General features: G+C 45.1%; 5 protein-coding genes across 7 annotated transcripts; 3 read left to right on the top strand and 2 right to left on the bottom strand.

The window, feature by feature from the left end:
• Positions 1-287: 287 nt before the first annotated feature.
• LOC130184351 (endothelial zinc finger protein induced by tumor necrosis factor alpha-like) lies at positions 288-4,201 on the bottom strand. The gene is made up of 2 exons (XM_056400315.1): positions 3,709-4,201; positions 288-2,854 (listed from the first exon to the last, which is right to left on the bottom strand). Exons 1-2 carry the CDS (start codon positions 4,199-4,201, stop codon positions 1,350-1,352), a joined length of 1,998 nt encoding a protein of 665 aa, XP_056256290.1. The 3' UTR covers positions 288-1,349.
• Positions 4,120-11,647, top strand: dnai2b (dynein, axonemal, intermediate chain 2b). Of its 2 annotated transcripts, XM_056400321.1 has the most exons (13): positions 4,120-4,259; positions 5,365-5,561; positions 6,692-6,853; positions 7,103-7,224; positions 7,316-7,458; positions 7,554-7,667; positions 7,744-7,883; positions 8,020-8,142; positions 8,763-8,986; positions 9,079-9,214; positions 9,307-9,453; positions 10,514-10,738; positions 11,433-11,647. In XM_056400321.1, exons 2-13 carry the CDS (start codon positions 5,379-5,381, stop codon positions 11,496-11,498), a joined length of 1,785 nt encoding a protein of 594 aa, XP_056256296.1. In that variant the 5' UTR covers positions 4,120-4,259; positions 5,365-5,378; the 3' UTR covers positions 11,499-11,647. The 2 variants fall into 2 exon arrangements, with proteins under 2 accessions (XP_056256296.1, XP_056256295.1); XM_056400320.1 differs by lacking the exon at positions 4,120-4,259 and having other exon boundaries at positions 4,875-5,561.
• A 118-nt stretch (positions 11,648-11,765) lies between these two features.
• Positions 11,766-13,438, top strand: LOC130184376 (transcriptional repressor CTCF-like). The gene is made up of 2 exons (XM_056400350.1): positions 11,766-12,083; positions 12,278-13,438. Exons 1-2 carry the CDS (start codon positions 11,891-11,893, stop codon positions 13,054-13,056), a joined length of 972 nt encoding a protein of 323 aa, XP_056256325.1. The 5' UTR covers positions 11,766-11,890; the 3' UTR covers positions 13,057-13,438.
• Positions 13,439-13,643: 205 nt separating this feature from the next.
• LOC130184375 (RNA/RNP complex-1-interacting phosphatase-like) lies at positions 13,644-15,984 on the bottom strand. The gene is made up of 2 exons (XM_056400349.1): positions 15,830-15,984; positions 13,644-15,175 (listed from the first exon to the last, which is right to left on the bottom strand). The coding sequence occupies exon 2, from the start codon at positions 15,106-15,108 to the stop codon at positions 14,095-14,097; it is 1,014 nt and encodes a 337-aa protein (XP_056256324.1). The 5' UTR covers positions 15,109-15,175; positions 15,830-15,984; the 3' UTR covers positions 13,644-14,094.
• A 148-nt stretch (positions 15,985-16,132) lies between these two features.
• On the top strand, positions 16,133-20,293 carry LOC130184352 (gastrula zinc finger protein XlCGF57.1-like). 2 transcript variants are annotated; one of them, XM_056400317.1, is made up of 2 exons: positions 16,133-16,400; positions 17,673-20,293. In XM_056400317.1, exons 1-2 carry the CDS (start codon positions 16,133-16,135, stop codon positions 19,310-19,312), a joined length of 1,908 nt encoding a protein of 635 aa, XP_056256292.1. In that variant the 3' UTR covers positions 19,313-20,293. The 2 variants fall into 2 exon arrangements, with proteins under 2 accessions (XP_056256292.1, XP_056256293.1); XM_056400318.1 differs by having other exon boundaries at positions 16,305-16,400; positions 17,657-20,293.
• The last annotated feature ends 78 nt before the right edge of the window (positions 20,294-20,371 follow it).

Genomic DNA, 20,371 nt, shown 5'->3' with positions numbered 1-20,371 from the left:
ATTAAAATGTGAGAACAAACATTTCTCAGTTATTAGAAAAAAAGTTATAAAATCAGATTTACAAAAGAAAAAGAATTGTAAAACTCAGTAAACATGGTAACCGGTAATAATCTCTGACTGGCTTCTTGTCCATGAAAACAGCAGCTAAGGATCATGGGTATTGTAGTATTTAGAACCAGAAAAAAGCTGATCAGTCAGAAACTAAGAGAAACTATTTTCTCCATCTGAGCTGATAGAGAAAGAAACGATGATGATGATTCTCATCGTCCTCTGAATAAAAGTCAGAGTCAGAACCAGAAACTCTTTATTTATTTTGAAGACAATGACTGACGTTTGATCCAGTTTTTATTCTATTGATGGAAGCTGAAAAAACAGAGACCTTTTGGACCCAGACTGAAATGTGCTCAGACTCAGAGCTTCACACTCATCTTATCAGACAGTTAAATCGTCCTTTCTCCAGCTTCACACTGAAATTATTGTTAAAAAACATTTATTAAATCTGGTTTCATGTCTTTGACAGAAGAAAGAACATATTCATGTTTTAATTTTGGTATCACAATCCTGTGTCAATATCCTGATATCAGTCCTGATACCGAACCAAAATATCTTACTATGAGAGATAAAAACCAACAGCTGCCTTTAAAATCCTGGTGTTGGTTTACAGAGCTCTAAGGTGGTCTGAGACCTGATCACCAGGCAAATGAGACCTGGGTCGCTGTTCTTTCAGAACTCTGCTTCCCATTTTCGTCATCTGCAACTCAGAACATGTGGGAAGGACGACCACTCATCCCCTATCAGTGCCTGACACAGACTAGTCCAGAGTCCATTACACGAATGCCACATTAACAAAAATGTTCCCTTACCATAAGGCTGTTCCTAACAGATGAAGGGACTCACCTGCTGATCTTTTACACATGCTCTGGACCTGTCCCCACTTATCCGAGTATTGGACAAAATATTTATAACACTGCAAAAAGCTGGTGACTGTAATTACTCCTTATAGTGACTTAGTTGTTCCCTATGACAACATGTCTTCACTACCCTGCTATGGACGCATGTTTTAATCTCTAAATTTGAAGATGGGAGGTGTTGAACTGCATCAAGCTGGAGAAAATAAGATAATCCACTAAGGAGTGAAAGGACTGAGGACTAAAGCGCTGTGCTTCACATTTCAGTCTGTACCAAAACAGTACTGTGGTTTGATCTCTTGAACGAACTGGGACCAGAACCAGACCAGAATGTTATTGATGGAGAAGTTCTGTGTGAAGCAGTTTGGAAGTGATGAATAAAGTTCAACACTGTTGGTTTGAGTCCAGCTCTTCGAGTCAACACTCTCTAACGCCGGTCCTCTACAGCTGGAGGAAACCTGAGTAGAAACTGTCCATCCTCTGCTGCTCTGAGTCCTGATCTGGCTCTGGTCCGGTCTCACCCCCCCCTGCCGTGTGAACTTTGAGGTGTCCATTGAGTGATCTTTTAGCCTGGAAGCTCTTCCCGCAGACCCTGCAGCTGTACGGTTTCTCTCCAGTGTGGATCAGCAAGTGTCTCTTCAAGTCCACGTCCTGCATGAAGCCTTTCCCGCAGACCTGACACAGGAAGCGTCTCTCCTTGTTGTGGAAGCGGACATGAGTGTCCAGAGTCTGTTTCTGGGTGAAGCCCTTCCCACAGATGCTGCAGGAGAATGCCCGCTCACCGGTGTGTATCTTCAGGTGCGTCTTCAGGTTCCCACTCTGGTTGAAGGCTTTGCTGCAGAAGCGGCAGGTGTATGGTTTCTCACCGGTGTGGATCCTCATGTGCATCTGCAGCGCTGCGTGAGCTGGGAAGCACTTCCCACAGATATCGCATGTGTTGCTAGCCTCACGGTGGGAGCGCAGGTGAGCGGCCAGGCTGGCGGCGGACTCATTCTGATGTCCGCAGAGTCCACAGCAACAGTCCGGGTCCTGTAGGTGAGTCTCCACATGTTTCACCAAGAAGGTCTTCCTGTGGAAGGTGTCCCCGCACACTTTGCAGATGTAGGACGGCACCGAGGTGCGGTATCTCTTTGGTTTGTGGGTGGCATCCTTATGATGAGTTGTCATGTGTCGTCTCAGGCTGTGTTGTTTCCTGAACTCCTGGTCACAGACGTTGCAGGTGTGCACCACCTCACTGCTGTGCTCCTGCATGTGTCGCTCTAAAGACGTCATGTGACAGAAGGCCCGACTGCACTGTTTACATTGGAAGGGTTTCTCTGTGGTATGGATGCGCATGTGTGACGTTAGGTTTCCCTTTTGGCTGAACTTCTTGCCGCAGACGTCGCAGCTGTATGGTTTCTCTCCGGTGTGCAGGCGGACATGCAGCTCCTGTGCCAGGATGGACTGGAAGATCTTCCCGCAGAAGGAACAGGTTTTACTCTTCTCTTGGTGTGTTTGTAGGTGAGCTGTCAGGTCATCAACTGAGTCTAAACACTCACCACAGATGCCGCAGCGGCAGTCTGGGTCTTTGGCACAGACCTGCAGGACGTGTTTGAGCAGGAAGCCTTTCCCGTGCAGAGCCCGTCCACAAACATGACAGATGAAACTCTGAGCTGGAGTTGACCGTTTCCGTTTGTTTCTGACAGCGAGTGGTGGCCGTCCTCTTTTCTTTTTCCTCGGGGATCTGAGAGTCCGATTTTTTTCAGTCCAGTCACTGTCTGGATCTCCGTCACTGTGAACAACCGAGCTGCTTGGTGAGACGGGCAGTCTGTACGTGGGGGAGGGGGAGCGAGGCGTCGGCGGGCAGGAAACCTCGCTGTCGACGTGTTCAGATTCAGTCTGGTTCAGGTCTGCAGAGTCTGGAGGCTGGAGGTTTGTCTGGCCCTGGTTCACTGACTGCAACAGCTCTAAGGAGACAGAACACTTGATCAACACTGATGCACCTGACAACTTCACTGAATAACTGATGTCACGTATTTCTTCACACTAATGACACAGCTCCAGATTGTGGCCCTTTTGGTGTGTCAAGGTTGACGAAACATTTTCATTAGTCGCACCCATAAACCTGACTTTAAGCAGGACTGAGTGTGTATGTGTGTGTTTGTAGTGTTATTTTCAAACCCACATTCTGCAAAGTCTTGCCCCTACTCTGCCTGTGATTGGCTCTTACCCTGATATTCTTCTTTGCAGGTGGGGAAAATAATAAGGCATGTATGTGTGTGTGAAATTGTGCCCTGTATTTGTGGTTGAGCAACATCACAACCTAAAAACATACTGCATCATTTTCATGTTGCACCCTAACATCTCATTAGCCTGTCACAGTCATGCTTTACTTCCTTTACTCAACAAACAATATTGTTCATTTAATTAACTCAATTTTAATTCATTTCTCTGAGCCAGTTTTTGACAGTAAGTAACTGACACCTCTGATGTATATGTTGTGTTATATTCACGTAACTGAAGGCAGGACTCAACCTGGTACCTGCACCTGTCTGAGTCAGGAGAAGTTCTTGGACCTGATGGAGACATTGAAACATCAAAGCTGGATCAAAACCCAATCTGTTACTCAGTGTGTGCCCTTTTTTTAATGATACAATTTCTGCCTTTTTTCCACCATAACTGATCAAACGTTTTGAGAGAGGAGGATTGTAGGATGAAAACTAAAAGATTGGTTTGGTAAATGTCAGGTCAGGGCTTTTATTTTGAAGCTGAACGGAAGTGTGAGTCGGTGTTTACTCCGGGTGCAGCGAGGGACACTGACCTGCTCTGTGCAGTTTGACTTCGGGCTTCAGCACAGCATCGAGCAGCCTCCTCTGGCGGCAGATCTCTCGCTCCGACCGCTCCACTCTGTCTTCGTACTCCGCCACGGTTTCCTCAAACAGACCGACGATCTCCTCCGCCGCCGCCGTTAGCCGCTCGGTGAGCAGCGCTCTCAGCGCCGGGACTTCAGCCGGTTCTTCTCTTTTCTCCACCTGTAGGAGAAAGTCTTCAGCGGCAGCGCTCATCCGCTCATGGACCGACACCCGCAGCAGCTGCACAGCGCACATTTTACCCCTTTTCTGCGCAACTTGAGCTTCCAGCGAACAAAGAGAGGCAGCGGGGAGGTAAACAGAGACACCGAGTTCCGCGTCGACGACAGTTCGCTCAGAGGAGAGCGAAGCGACGACAGCGAACAGCGAGCTCTGCTGGACTGGAGGAGGAAGACGTAAACACAGACGTTTGACTGAGGCTGACTGGTAGAAGTGGAGGAACATCACATCACTGACTGAGAAGTACAGTAGAAAACTACAAGCACCTACAGTTTTTATTCAGGTACAGTAACTGTACTGAGTTACTCTGATGAGTGACAACGTTGTTATTCTGAGAAACTGTTTGTTTTTTCATTTTGAATTAACTAAGTAAAACCAAAATAGTTCTATATAAACTAAGTAAAACCTCATGTAAAGATTAGTGACAGGTGGGTGTGAGTGTGTGTGTGTGTGTGTGTGTGTGTGTGTGTGTGTGTGCGTGTGTGTGTGAGTGTGTGTGTAATCATATGTATTTAGTCGGTTAACATTTGGATACTTTGGAACATTTTTCTTTTGTGCCTGTGGTATATTTTTCTTGTTCAGTTGCTATGTTGTTTTTCTTACAATAAAGTAAAAATAAATAGATAAAAATTGCCAAATGCCTATAATTATTTTAGTTTGCTATGTGTTTTTGCTCTTATGTCCCTGATGTCATTAGTTGTATTTTTCCACGTGTTGTATGTATTGAATATAAAATAAAACAACTTGTTCCTCAGACGGATGTTTTCAGATGATTTTTAGAAAAACTAATGTTGTCCTATATCTACATTTTTTTTATCTACATCACTGTTGATGTTAGTAAAAAAAAAAAAAAAGACACAAACTTCTTATTTCTGATCTCAGTTTTTATTTTGAACTTGATTTTGATTCAGTGCTTTAAAATCATAGACAAAGCTCAGAGAATTATCTGAGACGGCTGTGAACCCCGTGTGAAGTGTCAGAATATTCTTTATTTTGTTTATTTATTTATTACCAAATCTTCAACTGACATTTGAGTCACATTCTCAAGAAAACATGAATAAAACAAAAAATAAGAAAGCATCATTGGTTATTAGGAACATGCTAAAATTAGCAAGCTAGCTAATGTTAACAACAAGTAACATCATTTTGAAAGAACTATGTGACGGTAAACACCGAGACAACAAGTCGTTAACGTTCATCAAACTTTTAATTTTGTGAATAGCCTTTGTCACTGTTCACGTGGTTGTTGTTTAATAAAGTTATTCATGAAAAAGTCCACTGTTGCTAGGATACGCTAAACTATCCCCCTCTGTTGCAAGGACGGAGCCAACTGAGTCTTGTGCGAATCACAGAGAAGTTTGAGACTGACGGTAACGGCCGGTTCACAGGTCACAACGGCGGGATGGAGATTGTCCACGTTTACACGAAGCTCCGCGAAGAGTTTGGCCGCCAGGCTATATTCTCTGACCGGCCTGCTGAGCTGCTGGTGGACGTCCTCCCGGACCCGAGTCTGGGTCTGCAGTTCATCGAGAAAACCCCCAGAGACCAGGCGTTGCAGGCCTGCCTAGACATGTCCGAACACCAGGTGGGATTTAGTTGATACTAGGTCATGAACTTCGTGTTCAATGTCATCTACAGCTGCACTAGCCTTAAATCACACTTCAATTACAACCACATTAGCACATGTATTGTACATGACTAAAATCTGTATGACGTCAGAGTGTATTTTAACTGAACAACTTCAGCTGACTGTAAAGGGTTAAATGCTCTGAAGTCAGTGTAGAGTTAGTCCAGGTCATTATCAGGTTTTCATTCACTGCAGGTTGACCTCACAGAACTGGTTCACGTTGACGTGGACCAGGGTCAACATTTTACAACTACACCAGTTTCTCACACTGACACATCAACACTGACATGTGCGTTCAGACTGAACGTACATGTCAGTGCCATGTTTCAATGAAAACTGGTGTGTTCCAGGTAACCGCCACCAGTCTTTGAATATTTCCAGGTCTTGCATGTAAAAACACCCAGACTACTGCATATTTACAATGATGCACAAATACAAAGCAGTTTACAAACATGTGAACTGACATGTTTGTATACATGCTGTCCAATAAACTTAAATCAATCAATCAATCAATCAATCAATCAATCAAATTTAACTGATGCAACTGATGTGTAGTGAACCTCAGATTTTTTAATCAATGCTTACTGAAACACTTCAATCATAAACTGTCCATGACTACATACACACATCTCTACCTGTACACCTGTACAGTCCAGTACACCACACTGTCAACTCTAATGAAAGCTCTAATGTTCAGTTGTATTTTTTTCAGTGAGCTCAGTTAGTGATGGTGTTATACTGGACTGCCTTAGATTCAGAGGTGTTCCTAATATTCTGACACCAACTATAAATATTATAAACACCTTTAACTCTGAGCTTAGTAGAAACTCAGAACTGAATTTACATATTTCTGACTGAGCTTCTTAAGGACAGATGATAACATCAGAGCTGTTGTTTTGGACTATAACAGATTGTACAGGTGAACCAGTGATTTACCACATGAGGTCAAAAATAGAGTGAACTGCTCCTTTAAAAACAAGCCTGAAATCAGTGAAGGAAAGATGAGAAATCAGATGTTTGACTAATTTACCAATAACAATTAATGTTTTTTAGTTTTGTAGTCATATCATTCACGTTTGCGTCTCCAGGTGAACACGGAGCGATTCGAGTCGGACAGCTGTGGGATAAACCACGTGGAGGGGGGTTGGCCCAAAGACGTCAACCCCCAGGAGATGGAACAAACCATCCGCTTCAGGAAGAAGGTGGAGAAAGACGAGAGCTACATCAACAGCACCTTGCATCTGGGCAGCGTAAGATCCACATCAGTCCACATCAACCCAGTTTAACTCAGCCCACATCAGTTTTCCTTGCCCCTGATTTGGGGCAGTTAAGGCGGTTTACTCCTGATGAAATCCAGTTTGGATTGTTTCATCAGTAGTTTGCTTTGAGTTTTAGTTTTATGTGGCGTAAACTTCTGGCTGTCAGCTAAACAGGGGCGGCTGTGGCCACACCCCTAGCTGCACTGTGTTGTCACTATGTGATGTCATCATGTGATCCAGGTCATGGAGCACTGCAACAGACAGAACAACGCCGTGGACATCTACCAGGTGTACTTTGAGGACGAGGAGGAGGTCGAGGAAAGTCTGGAGCCGCCATCTGCCAAGACCATCAATGTCTTCAGGTACAGCTGACAACAAACTGATCGACAGGTGCTGACGGATTGATCACTGGGATTGATTGTTAGTTGTATCTCCTCTCCTATGTGTCTGCAGAGATCCTAACGAAGTGAAACGTACCGTCACCGGTCTGTCTTGGCATCCTGACAGCGGCAGGAAGCTGGCAGCCGCCTACTCCTGCCTCGAGTTCCAGAAAACCTCCAAAGACATGAGCCTGGACTCCTACATCTGGGACGTTGGTGGGTCAGACAGACAGACAGACAGACAGCCAGCAACTGGATTTAAAACCACCACAGAGTCCGATCTGCTCACAGATAGATGTTTTATGTTTCAGAGAATCCGAACAGACCAGAGATGACTCTGAAGCCGGCGTCGCCGCTCGTCTGTCTGGACTATAATCCCAAAGACTCACACACTCTGGTGGGAGGCAGCTACAACGGGCAGATCGGTGGGTTCAGGTCCAGACTGAATGACAGGGGACATTTTGTCTGTGACATGGTTTCTAAACGGTGTGTTTGTTTTAGCATACTGGGACACCCGGAGAGGCAGCCAGCCGGTGGAGTTTTCCTCTGTGGAGCAGAGTCACAGAGACCCAGTCTACAAGATCATCTGGCTGCAGTCCAAGACCGGGACAGATGCATTCTCTGCCTCCACCGATGGACAAGTAAACTGATGATTGTTTGGATTATTATATCAAGCTGAGGCGGACTAACCAGACCAGGGACCTTATCTTACTCGTGACTCTCACTTATGCATTGTTTAAAAAAAAGAAAAAAGAATCTCCTCTCTCTGTCCACCAGGTTCTGTGGTGGGATGTTCGCAAGTTGAGCGAGCCCACAGAGCGTCTGGTTCTGGACCTGGGCAGGGAGGGGAACCTGGATCGAGCTTTAGGAGCCATCTCTCTGGAGTTTGAGGCCACCATGGTGAGTTTATGTTTGTCCTTCTGCCCAGTAGGGAGCTCAAGAAACAACAGGTTTTAATGCCACTATTTAATAACTGTGTGATTCCGGTCTGTCCCAGACTAAAGTTGAACTGTGGCTTTTTCATCAGTCCAAACAATGGTCCTAGCAGCAGCACTCACACAGGGACTCCTGAGTACCAGCAATGTGCCTTTCTCCCTGGCAGCTCTAGAAACAGAGTCCAGCTCCTATCGAGGAGTTTCTTTCCAATATCTGTTCTGTGCGTAGAGCTGAGGTAGTACCTGGTAGAACCTGACCAGGTCCAGTCACCAGAAGTGGCCCCGGTGTGCCTAGTCGAAATTCATGATTCATGGACATATTTTGAGCTGCCATTAGGGTGGCCTCTTACCAGGGACCAGTTTGGATGCTACCAGGAAGTAACCCAGCTCCCAGGGTCACAGGGATATTCAAACTGCTCCGTCACGATAAAGGTGTATTCACATTACAACAAAAAAATAAGGTTTTGTGCTACCCATTAGTGCAGTATTTACTCCCAAAACCCTAGTGGCGCTGCACTAACCTTAACAGAGTTGAACCCCCTCTGACTCTCAGTCAGTGTGTCTCTGTCCTTGATGTCTCTGCAGCCGACGAAATTCATGGTGGGGACGGAGCAGGGCGTGGTTGTCTCCTGTAACAGGAAGGCAAAGACTCCAGCCGAGAAGATTGTTTGTACATACGACGGTCACCACGGGCCCGTCTACGCCCTGCAGAGGAACCCCTTCTTCCCCAAAAACTTCCTCACTGTGGGGGACTGGACTGCCCGCATCTGGTCTGAGGACATCAAGGAATCGTCCATCATGTGGACCAAGTCAGAATCACACCCTCAACTCTCTGACAACATCCTGCTCAGTTAGGCTCAAACTCAGACTAGATTTTAAGCCCTGTGTTTTGTTTCTTCAGATATCAGATGTCGTATCTGATGGACGCCTGCTGGAGTCCAGTCAGACCCTCTGTCTTCTTCACTGTAAAGATGGATGGCGTGTTGGACGTCTGGGACATCCTGTTCAAACAGAATGACCCCACGCTCAGTCTCAAGGTGCTCTGGTCTCCTCTGTATAAAACAAATGTTGTTGTCTGATGTTATTGCTGTTGTTAATATCTGTCCTTGTTGTCTGTGCTCGTCCTCAGGTGTGTGATGAGGCTCTGTACAGCCTTCGTGTTCAGGATAACGGGCGTTTGGTGGCATGCGGCTCTCAGCAGGGCGGAGCCACGCTGCTGGAAATTTGCTCCGGACTGTCGACCCTCCAGAAGAATGAGAAAAGTCTGCTGGCTGCTGTAAGACACACTGAGACACCTGCAGATACAGGTGTAGACTGTAGGTTTACAACAGCCAAGTTAAGACACAGGCTGATGGATCCTTGGTGGATCCATAGCAAATACAACCAGTCAGTGTTCATCAGTGTTATTAACCTAAAACTATCAAATATAATTTCTCTCAGAGGTTTTATGTTGCGGCTGCTCCATAATTCGAACCACTGACAAAAGCAGTCACGTGGTACAGACGAGAAGCGAGGCTTCACATGTCATCAGTTACGTCATACATCTAAAATGATACAGGCATCGGTTTGTGCTTTTCTGGAAAAGTGCAGCTGTACTCGACACACACTTCAAAGCCTCGACATCTCACGTAACATCACTGTTTTGAAGTGCTACGACCAGCAAGGTCAGGGTCACAAGACCGATGGACACACCTGATGGCCATCCTGGCTTCTCTTCTACTGTAGAACAGGATAAACAGTACAGGACACAGTTGTTCTTCAAAAACCACTAAAACTTTCTACAGAAAAAATGTTTAATTCTTCCATGATTTATTTGAACAATTCAAACATTTTAAATTACGCTATTATCATTAGAGAAACAGATGTCCCTCCAAACACGTTTTACACATTAATATTCATACAGCTTCTTGTTCATCAGAGGTTAGAAACCACAGTGACTGTCATACAGTTCAAATCACTGATTTGAACATCTGTTTTCCAGATGTTCAAATTGAAGATATATCAAAATTTTACTGTGATTATACAACAAACTTTATTTTCAATAATCAATTCCCACTGAAATGTTGGTCATGTGACTTGTCTCACAGGTGGCAGTGGTCTGTCGAGAGGCAAAGTGATGAAGCAATAAAATGGTCTGTTAAAGCCAGTAAATTATATGAATTATTACAGGTAGGGAAGCTCATGTTTACTAATCAGAACAGTTCTGATGTTTAAGTCACTGTGGTCATAAACTTCAGTGGGTGTAGAGGGAAAACCTGGACCAGGAGAAGAAGACTATGAGACTGAAGATGAACTGAGCTCAGACCTCTGGTGTGTCTGTATCTGTTTGTTTCCAGATGTTTGAGCGTGAGACGAAGCGAGAGAAGATCCTGGAGGCTCGACAGAGAGAGATTCGTCTGAAGGAGAGGAGTCGATCGGAGCAGAGCAGAGAGGAGGAGGGAGGTCGAGAGGAAGGGGAAGAGAGTCCAGATCAGCTGATCGTCAGAGCTGAGAACGACTTCTACAGCGTGGTGGAGACGGAGCTGAGGAAGAGGAGGGAGAGGGAGGACGAGGCAAACCGGGTGTGTTTCTATTCCTTGTCTCCTTTTCTGTTTCCGTCTTTCCTCCTTCAGTGATCCACAAACAGAAATATCAGACACTTTTACACAACAAAACTTAACTTTCTTCTGCCTGAAATATTCTAGACTCAATGTTCACTCACTCATCTATGATGCAGTGTTTTACTATTAAACTGACCAGTGTGTAAAGTACATGGTCAAATAAAATACAGTACACATAAAATTAAGTGGCTGCACATTGACAAACTACATGGACATCTTTACTTTTGATACTTAACTGATAATACTTATGTACTTTTATTTCTCTAACAGCTGCATGAGTCTGATGTCTCACCTGTCAGATTCAGATTCATCATTTGTCACATGAAAACATTTAATGTAAACACAGTCAGAGAAATAAAGTGCTCAACCTGCTCCTTTAGTTATAAACCCTCTCTCCTGATTGGCAGCTGCTCTGTGACGTTTACAGCCTGTCACAGTGACACAGCTATAAAACACTGAATCAACTGATGACAAGTGAGTCTAGACATAGGTCTTTAGGTCGAAGTCAGAGTGGTTGAAAGCTTAGGAAACATCGCCGACTGTAGATACTTCATCACTTAAAACTAACCCACCCAGAAAATATTTTTTGTTGCACCATTTCTCTCATTACATGAACATCTGAATGTTGTTTGTTGTGTATGATTTTGTTTTTCAGGAGAAAGGTGTCTGTGAAGAAAAAGAAGTGAAGAACGAAGTGGAAGCTTCAGAAACATCACAGTGAATAAAAATGTTTCTGTCATTACAATGATCCTTCATTGTTTAATTTAAATGTAATGAACTGAGAGTGTTTTCAGTCAAATGTTTGATTCTAGCTCAGGGTAAAATGTCCAGTGATTGTGAATTTTGTTCAATAAAAAGAATTTATAATTAGTTTTTTTCCCTGTCTTTAATCACACATAGTTAGTGTAATTATTTACAGACCGAAATAATTTGAAACTTTTTTATCATTTTCTTCAGGTCACGTCTGTGTAGTTCATACTTTTATTATGAAGGACAGCGGAAGTCCCCCTGTTGTTTTTGTTACCGGAACACTCTGTTAGCATCGTTAGCTTTTAGCAGCAGTCCGTGAGTCTTTGCAGTTCTATTTTCTCTGTCCCCGCTGTTGGTTTGAACATGTCCCGGGTTCAGAAGCTCCGAGTCTTCGTCAGTCAACGGTTGAACCTGGCGGTCGAAGAGATTTTGGCGGCTTTTGAAAAAACGATCGTTAAATACGAACAGGAAGCGGCCCTGTGTCAGGAGGTGATCTCTCGCCAGCACGCGCTGCTCTGCGCGCTCCACAAACCTCTCATGGCGGTCCCTTCGGCAGGTGAGGGCACACTTGAGAGTCCGCCCGGTTCACGGCGCCGACATGTTTATAGCAGGTGTTTTTATATCCGTGGAACAGCTGAAGCATCTCAGATGACAACAGTCAAGGTGCGTCAGCTGATGATGAGCTTCGGGATCAGTCTGGGGTCGGATTCTGTTCCAACTTAATGATCTCTAATGTTTGTTTCCCTGCAGATGCCTTCACTCAGCAGCTGATGGGAAGTAAAGAAGAGGTTCACCCTGAGCAGCAGGACCAGGACCAGGCAGACCTGTGGCCCTCACATGTCAAAGAACAGGAGGAAGAGCAGCTTCAAGACCTGGATGCGGCTGAAATCATCGAGTTCACCTACAATTCCAGTCGTGTAGTGAGGCCAGGTGAGGAAGTGGACCTGTCAGATGCCGGGACTGCTCAGGTAGAACCAGGATCAGCAGATCCAGATCAGGATGTCCAGCTGGTGTTGTCTTCAGAGACTGAAGACAGTGATGACTACAGCAATGAATGTGCTGACCCCAGGCCTGCTTTAAACAGACTCAAACCAAAGACGAGTCGTAGACCAGCAGGACTCCTCAGCTGCAGGGTCTGCAGCCGGACTTTTAAAGTTCGCAGGTGTTTATTCAGACATGTCAAAACTCACCTGCAGGAGGCGGAGCAGGTCTGTGGTTTGTGTGGTGAACAATTTGAGACCCCCGACAGTCTCAGGCTTCACATCCAGACTCATTGGAGCACCAGGAGGAGGAGGGATCCAGAGAACCAGACCAAGACACAGGGCAGGGAGAGGCGCTTTCATCGTCGCTCAAACCACGACAGTAACACCAACGTCCACGAGGACCAGAAACCAAACAGGTGTAATGACTGTGGGAGGAGTTTTCTTCAGGTGTGGAGGAAGAGAAAACACAGGTGCTGCCCCCGGGGAAAAAACCAGGACCCAGTGGGTCTGGAGGGAACCAAGAGGAAGAGGAAAAAGAAGACATAAACACTTGATTTGTATTTCTGACTTCACACTGTGACATCACTGAAGAAAAGGTTGACATGTTGATTCTTTGCCCTGTTTTTCTTCTTCTTTTTTTTTAATCTATTTTAATTTTTATATTTCACAAGAGAAAAGGAGAGACAAAAAAGAAAAAGTATTCTTGCAGAAAGTCATAGTATTTTGTTATAATTTAGTTTCAACATCTCAGATTGTCTCTCTTCTCTGCAGCAGCGTCCTGAGCTTCATTCATGTCTGTGTGGAAACAGTTTCTGTTGGATGAATGAAGAGTTCAGATGAGACTGTTCACCTCCTGGTGCTCAGAGTTAACCTGAAGGTTCCTGTTCTGTCTTCAGCTGATTTCTAATAAAAACATTTTTCTAGATGATTCTCTCTCTTTTACATCCAGTGTGTCAATGTTCAATTTGTCCTGAAACAGAAAACACGCCACACAGTCTGTGTCTGATGTTAAAACCTCGTAAGAACAAACTTTAAAACAAAACCAACCATAAAGTGTTTGATACGATAGAAAGCTCCAGAACAAGCAACTAAATGAACCTTGTGGAGGGTGAAATCAAACGCCAGGAGACAGATTCTGATCCTTAGAAAAAATCATTTTAATTCCAGTTAAACGAATTAACATCTGATTTGTCCAGATTCTCAGGTGTATTCTCAGGTGTGCTCCAGACATTTTTCATCAAACACATTGATTTAAATGATCGTGCTTAATTTGTCCACCATGTGCCGGTTGTTAGGAAGCAGCAAAGACCAGGAAAATATGCTCAATGACATTCAGGTGTGACGTGAATCAACGTGTGTGACCCTGAATCTGTCAGTTGATAATCAGCTGATCAGCAGGGGGTGGAGATGCTGTGGCTGTTTTTACAGCTTTTAGTTTTGGCAAAGACAGAACAGAAGTGATCGGGTCCACATGAAGCCGATGAGCCAATCAGCTGTAAGCAGCAGTTTTATCAAAATAAACATGGACATCTACACCCCCCCCCCCCCCCCCCATTTGCACCACTTTTTCAACTGTGCAGAGACTCAGTTAAAGTTTGTTCGTCTCCGTTGACTGTTTCCTGCTGCTGACTCGAGCTGTACCGAGGGAAGGGACGGGTCTGGAGGGTGATGGGGGGGTCTCCAGACATAGGAAAGAGGGGGGGGGGTTGGGAGTAAAGGGGGTTTGGGGAGTAAAGGGGGTGTGGGGAGTAAAGGGGGTGTGGGGAGTAAAGGGGGTGTGGGGAGTAAGGGGGTTGTGGGGAGGGGGCCACCCTTTGGAGGTCTCTGGTCTGCTCTACATCTGTGCCGACTTCTACGGCGACGGCTGTTACCGGGCTGTTGCTTCTCATCAGCTGGTTGACTCTCCTCTGAAGGGTCATCACCAGATGGTTGTCTCTCCCCTCCAGCTGATGCGGTCTGTGGCGGCCTCTCCACGGCTAGCCCTTTGGCCGCCTCCTCCTCTGGCTCTTCGATGCTGCTGTTGCTCCTCTTGGTACCTCGCTGCAGATCTTTGAGGTAGTTTTGCCTCTCGATGCAATGACCTCTGCAGGAGTTAAAGAGCTCCACCGCTTTCAGAGGATCCATCCCATCCACGTCTATGAGATATCGGCAGACCAGGTACCCGGTGCGGTTCAGGCCATGGGTGCAGTGGACTCCAATCAGCTTGTCATTGTCCTGGTTCTCCTTCAGGAACTGTCTCACTGCCCGTTTGAAGCTCAGGATGGCTGCGTCAGAGGGAACCTGGTGACCCTTAGTGAGGATCTTGATGTAAGACCAGGACTGTGGGACGTCGGTCAGTCTGTAGTACTTTGTGGTGAAGGTGAGGTCGATGATCAGACCCAGCTCCTGGTTCTGACTCTCAAGACAGTCCAGCAGGTCCCAGAGACCGAAGGATTCTGATGCTGGGACCTGGCAGTTCAGAGACGGTTTCAAAGGCACCTTGAAGGTGATGAACCGAGTCCCTGGTATCCTCTGTCCTATAGGAACGTAGTCCAACCATCTCTCAGGTACACTGTTCTTCTTCTTCTTCTTCTTCTTCTTCTTTTCATAAGAAGGCATCTCAGCTGCTGAGAGGACTCAGGTGTTGTCAGTGTTTACTCCCAGTTGAAGTCATGTCAACATCGACCTGAAACATCAGACAAAGACACACAGTAATTTAAGGAAAAGACACTTTCTTAAAAATATCTGTATCTGTTTCAACTGAATTCAGTCCACTGGTTTTTGAACTGGAACTGGCCTGATGTCGCTCTCTTTCTTTTCTAATTTTATTTTTACAAATAGAATTTCACAAATCTGAAACTGTGTTTTTAAGCATTTGGCCTGTCTGGGAGAATCTAGCCCAGATTTGACCAGTCAAAGTCTAGTGGTTTTATCTAGACCTGGTCCAATGTGGTCTGGATGTGAAAAGAAACAGTGAGATCTCTGTTTCTTGCTTCTTCTTCCTCGTCCTCCTCCTTGTTGTTAAGGCTTTAACCATAATCTCTTAACACCCATTCTCAGCAGTAAGGACCCTCAACACTGTTAGGTTTCCCTTAATTTCCCCCTTAACTATCGAATCGAAGCTGATTTCAGTGTGTGACGAGGAGAGCCGAAGAGCACCGTTAACAGCTTTTAAATAGTACAAATTTACTACATTAAAATGCTCATGGGTATTATCCAAATTTATGGTTAGTCATTAATAAGTGACTAAAAGATTTATTGTTTTACAGTTATGTACCGTATACGATTAGTAAGGAAACATTAAACTATTTTTAAATGGAGTCTGGATTGGAGTTCCTACCAGGTGAAGCATTAAAAAAAAGCTGCGTTCTCACGACAAACGAACCGAACAATTAAAAATCCAAAAACACGTTAAACCGATGACGTAAAAAGCGAAAATTCAGGACGACTACGAAATGTTTTCAAAAATGGAGTTTCTATGTGCATGTAGGACCACGTTATCCTGGAACCACGTTCCTGCTGACGCAGAGATGACGTAGTGTCTGAAAGTACGCAACGTCGACGTCTCTACGCAAAGACGCTGGCTCGGGGATCCCGGAAGCGTCCTCGCATTGTTTACATTCTGGTCTTTGTTCTGGCAAATATGTCCAAAAAACGGTCCAAAAGCACCGAGACCCGGAGCCTGAGAGCCGTAATCGACCAGCGGCTGGCGGCGGCCGCGGACCACATCTTCTGGCTGCTGAAGGAGCGCGGACAGGCGGAGCTAGAGCAGCTGAGGGAGCTGGTCACGGAGCGGATCTCCGCGGCCGTGGAGGAGATCTTCACCGCGTTCAGAGCCACCAGGACGATCGACAGAGAACCAGAGGGGCCCGGGGACAGTCCGAGACCAGAACCCGGAGCAGACAGGACAGGTCAGTCTCCAGATAAAGATTCAACAACAGACTGCACGTGGAGGACACAGGGCACACACCAGGGTTCATTTGATAACTTTATATGAAGAGCTTTCAACCACATCACACGGTCTTCATCAGTGAGTGTAAGGACAGTTTATACTGTATTTTCTGTCTGTATTTTATTTTATGTTCAGGAGTGAAACTGGATTTTCTGTTAGTTCATAAACCATTTAGATCCACTATATTTTTAAGTCCACGGTTCAAATTGATTCAGTGAGAGTTTCTGATGAATAAAATCCGATCCTAACCATGACGTTAGCGTGTGCGTATATTTAATTATTTATTTATCTATTCATTTGTTTATTTTCACTATTAACAAATTGTTTTATTTTGTATACATACACATATATATTCTGTCTATATATGAATATATGTGTATATCAACGACCATAATAAAGAAATATTCAATCAGTCTCTGTTGCAGCGATGCTGTACAACCCCATTACTCAGCCTGAGACCTGAGTGTGTGGAGCAGTCAGTCAAACACTCTTATTCCTGTTTATTTAAACCTTGTTCAGGGTTCAGAGGAAAAATTTATGCTTTTAAAAAACATCAGTTTCTTCCTTTCGTTTACCCTTCAGTAGCTTCAGGTCTGTTGTAATGTTTCCAGTCTATCATACACACTTTCAACATATCTGAAACTTTATCAGTCCTGTGAGGTCGAACGCTGTCTGTCCTGCTAATGGGTTCATGTGACTGAGTATCAGACCTGAGCACTGTTTTGATCCTGATTGAAATGTGTCTGTAGCAGCAATAATCACAAACTCATCTCACATCAGATTTAAAATATTGATCAGATTTAAATCTTTATTCAGCTGCTTGTGTTCAAATTTAAGATCTGACCGATGAATTTGAAACAATTTTGAAGGTAGATTGCTTGTCTGTAAACATTGGCCCAGCTTCCTACCTTTGATGATCTGCTGTTTTTTGTCTTCCACGATATTCAATTGATCATTTTACTTGTTTGTGTTCTTTCTGAGCACCCGTGCTGTAACGGTCAGTTGATTTATTGATTTGTTGATTGAAATGAAATTCAGTTATATTAAACTGAATCTGGATTGGACAGAACAAGACATTTGAAAAAGTGTCATTGTTTCCTGATATTTTCCAGACAAAGGATCAGTCAATTAATCAAGAGTAATCATCATGAAAATGAATAATGTGAGGATTGAAACATTTTCAATGATCTGATGATTTAAATGAACTTATTTCAGTGTATTTTCTCTGCAGAGTTGTGCCTGTCGGTCGGTGTCCGAAGTCTCACTGATGGAAAACACCTGAAGCCGGACACCCGACTGAAGGAGCCTCTACCTGGTACGTCCTCCAGACCAGAGACCATCTCTGAACCAGACCACCAACCAGCCTCTCCAGATGATCCTGATGGTGAGGAGGAAGAAGACGACGAAGAGGCGACAACTCACTGCTGCAGAGTGTGTGGGAAATCCTTCGACAGGAAAGGCTTTTTGATGAAACATGTAGAGAAACACTCAAAGGAGGCAGAGTGTCTGTGCGGTCTGTGCGGTGAATATTTGGAGTCCAGTGATGGTCTGAAGCTTCACCTTCAAACTCACCGCGACAGCAGCAGGACCTGCGACGTCTGCGGCAAGAAGTTCCCCTCAATCCGAGCTCAGGAGACGCACCTGAGGCTGCACACTGGAGAGAAACCCTTCAACTGCCATGTCTGTGGAAAAGGCTTCAACCAGAAGGGCAACATGGTGACGCACATGAGGATCCACACGGCAGAGAAGCCGTTCAGGTGCACCGTCTGCCGGAAAGACTTCAGCCACGCTGGCTCTCTGGAGCGACACATGAAGGCCCACGATGGACAGATGCCGTTCAGCTGCAAAGTCTGCAGGAAAGGTTTTGCAAAGAGCACCGAGCTGAGGCGACACATTCGGAGCCACGAGTCCACTGACCAGCCTGCCGTCAGGAGCAGACGCAGGAAACCGAGTCTGACTCCCTCCCACTGCTGCAAGGTATGTGGGAACGCCTTTCACAATAAAGGGAACTTTGTGCGGCACGCTGAGACTCATTTAAACGATCCTGAATATTGCTGTGGCGTCTGTGGAGAGCAGTCAGAGTCCTCAGAGAGTCTGCAGATCCACATCCAGAGCCACCGAGAAACCAGCAGGATCTGCGACATCTGCGGCATCAGCTTCAGGGACATGGAGATCCACATGAGGACACACACTGGCCAGAAACCCTTCAGGTGCAAAGACTGCGGTAAGGACTTCCCGAGAAAAGGGTCTCTGGAGCGACACATGAAGCTGCATGCCGGCGAGAGGCCGTACATCTGCGAGTTCTGCGGGAAGACTTTCATTGAAAATACCGTCCTGAAGAGACACATCAAGAGCCACACAGGTGGGAAGCCGAGGATTTACTCCTGCGATGTCTGTGGCAAAAAGTTCACCATGAGCCAGCATCTGGATGTGCACAAAAGGATCCACACTGGGGAGAAACCGTACACCTGCAGGGTCTGCGGGAAGAACTTCCGCCAGATCGGCAACCTGGACTCCCACATGAGGATCCACACGGGTGAGAAGCCGTTCATCTGCAGCCTCTGTGGGAAGAGGTTTCGCCAGAAGATCTCACTGGAGACACATGAGAGGTTCCACAAGAAGGAGAAACCATTCAGCTGCCAGCTCTGCAACAAAGGCTTTGTCCAGAAGATCGACCTGAAGAGACACATGCTGACTCACACCGGGGAGAAACCCTACAGCTGCCGGGTCTGCGGGAAGAGCTACCAGGAGAAGCGCTCGGTGGACTCGCACATGAAGGTCCACACGGGAGAACGAGCCGCCAAAGACTCAGCTGTGACACCGAACATGAAACGACAGGAAGGAGTTCACACTGACTTCATCCAGCTGTGATGAACTGCGGCAGGTGGACTCACCTACAGTCACGGAATCACTCTTTCTAATGTTTTATCCATGAAGCCCCTTTTCTACTTTTCTCCTAAGTAGTCTCAAACGTTGATTTCAGCTGGAGGAACTTTTCCTGGAGCCTTGGAATTTTTTTTAGGAACTTTGGTACCTGACCCGCAGTTCCACCGCAAGAACCAGGGAACAGAATTGGTTCCTGGTCTCCACCAACTGGTGTCAGGGTGGAGCTGCTCTGGAGGGTGATGGACTAACTTACAGGATTTTCCTACTTCTTAAGATGCAGCAGAAGCACAAAGAAAAACACGCAAAGTTTCCAGTTTAGTTCCTGTGGCTCCTCATGTCTCATTTCCACTGAAAGAACAAAACATGATGTAACACGGAGCCAGTCTACTGCTCTCTACTCAAACATGAATCTGTATTTATTTGTTGAATCAATGCTGTTTTTTCAGACTGAGAAGACTTTTAAATTCATGTTCATCAGCTTCATTCAGACATGATTTCTAGAAGGAGACACAAAGCGAAGGTGATATTTATCACTGCTGGAAACCACAGAGAGGTCAAAAGTTTAATGTTAAATGACCAGAACATTTATGTAATGTGGTGCATAGTGTCATTCCTGAAAATACATGGAGTCACTTCTGCATAAAAAACCACAACAATCTGACCGTCAACCTGAAACTTTTCATCCAGTGTGAACTGAGATCAGATTAACACACAGCGTGCAGCTGACTGAACACATCACTGTAATGTAGTTATTATCTCAATCATCCTGATGCACTAACATTTTAATATTGTTTAATAAACGATGAAACTCAAAGGTTAAACAATCCCCAGACAGTAAAAATGTAAGAATCTGATGCCAACTGTGGATGAAAAAATATACAGTAAAATTCCTGATGTACAACATGTGAGCTAATACAAATGAAACTTAATTTCCTGTCATCAGAATCAAAAACCTTTATTGTGTGTCACACAGAATAACAACAAATAGAAATGTGTATTTACACACACTCTTTAATAAGAGTTTGGCTGGAAAGTGCAAATATG

The sequence above is a fragment of the Seriola aureovittata genome, chromosome 16 (assembly GCF_021018895.1).
Source record: "Seriola aureovittata isolate HTS-2021-v1 ecotype China chromosome 16, ASM2101889v1, whole genome shotgun sequence".
Classification (NCBI taxonomy): domain Eukaryota; kingdom Metazoa; phylum Chordata; class Actinopteri; order Carangiformes; family Carangidae; genus Seriola; species Seriola aureovittata.
Note: the sequence above shows the minus strand (reverse complement) of the source record. Positions and strands in the feature narration are given on the sequence as shown.

Coding starts and splice junctions, on each gene's coding strand:
- LOC130184375 (XM_056400349.1), bottom strand. CDS start 15,108: ATGCCTTCTTATGAAAAGAAGAAGAAGAAGAAGAAGAAGAAGAACAGT.
- LOC130184376 (XM_056400350.1), top strand. CDS start 11,891: ATGTCCCGGGTTCAGAAGCTCCGAGTCTTCGTCAGTCAACGGTTGAAC. Junction 12,084..12,277: donor CATGGCGGTCCCTTCGGCAG/GTGAGGGCACAC, acceptor GTTTCCCTGCAG/ATGCCTTCACTCAGCAGCTG.
- LOC130184352 (XM_056400317.1), top strand. CDS start 16,133: ATGTCCAAAAAACGGTCCAAAAGCACCGAGACCCGGAGCCTGAGAGCC. Junction 16,401..17,672: donor ACCCGGAGCAGACAGGACAG/GTCAGTCTCCAG, acceptor TTTTCTCTGCAG/AGTTGTGCCTGTCGGTCGGT.
- LOC130184351 (XM_056400315.1), bottom strand. CDS start 4,201: ATGTTCCTCCACTTCTACCAGTCAGCCTCAGTCAAACGTCTGTGTTTA. Junction 2,855..3,708: donor AGTCAAACTGCACAGAGCAG/GTCAGTGTCCCT, acceptor CTGTCTCCTTAG/AGCTGTTGCAGTCAGTGAAC.
- dnai2b (XM_056400321.1), top strand. CDS start 5,379: ATGGAGATTGTCCACGTTTACACGAAGCTCCGCGAAGAGTTTGGCCGC. Junction 7,225..7,315: donor AAGACCATCAATGTCTTCAG/GTACAGCTGACA, acceptor ATGTGTCTGCAG/AGATCCTAACGAAGTGAAAC. Junction 7,459..7,553: donor CTCCTACATCTGGGACGTTG/GTGGGTCAGACA, acceptor TTTATGTTTCAG/AGAATCCGAACAGACCAGAG.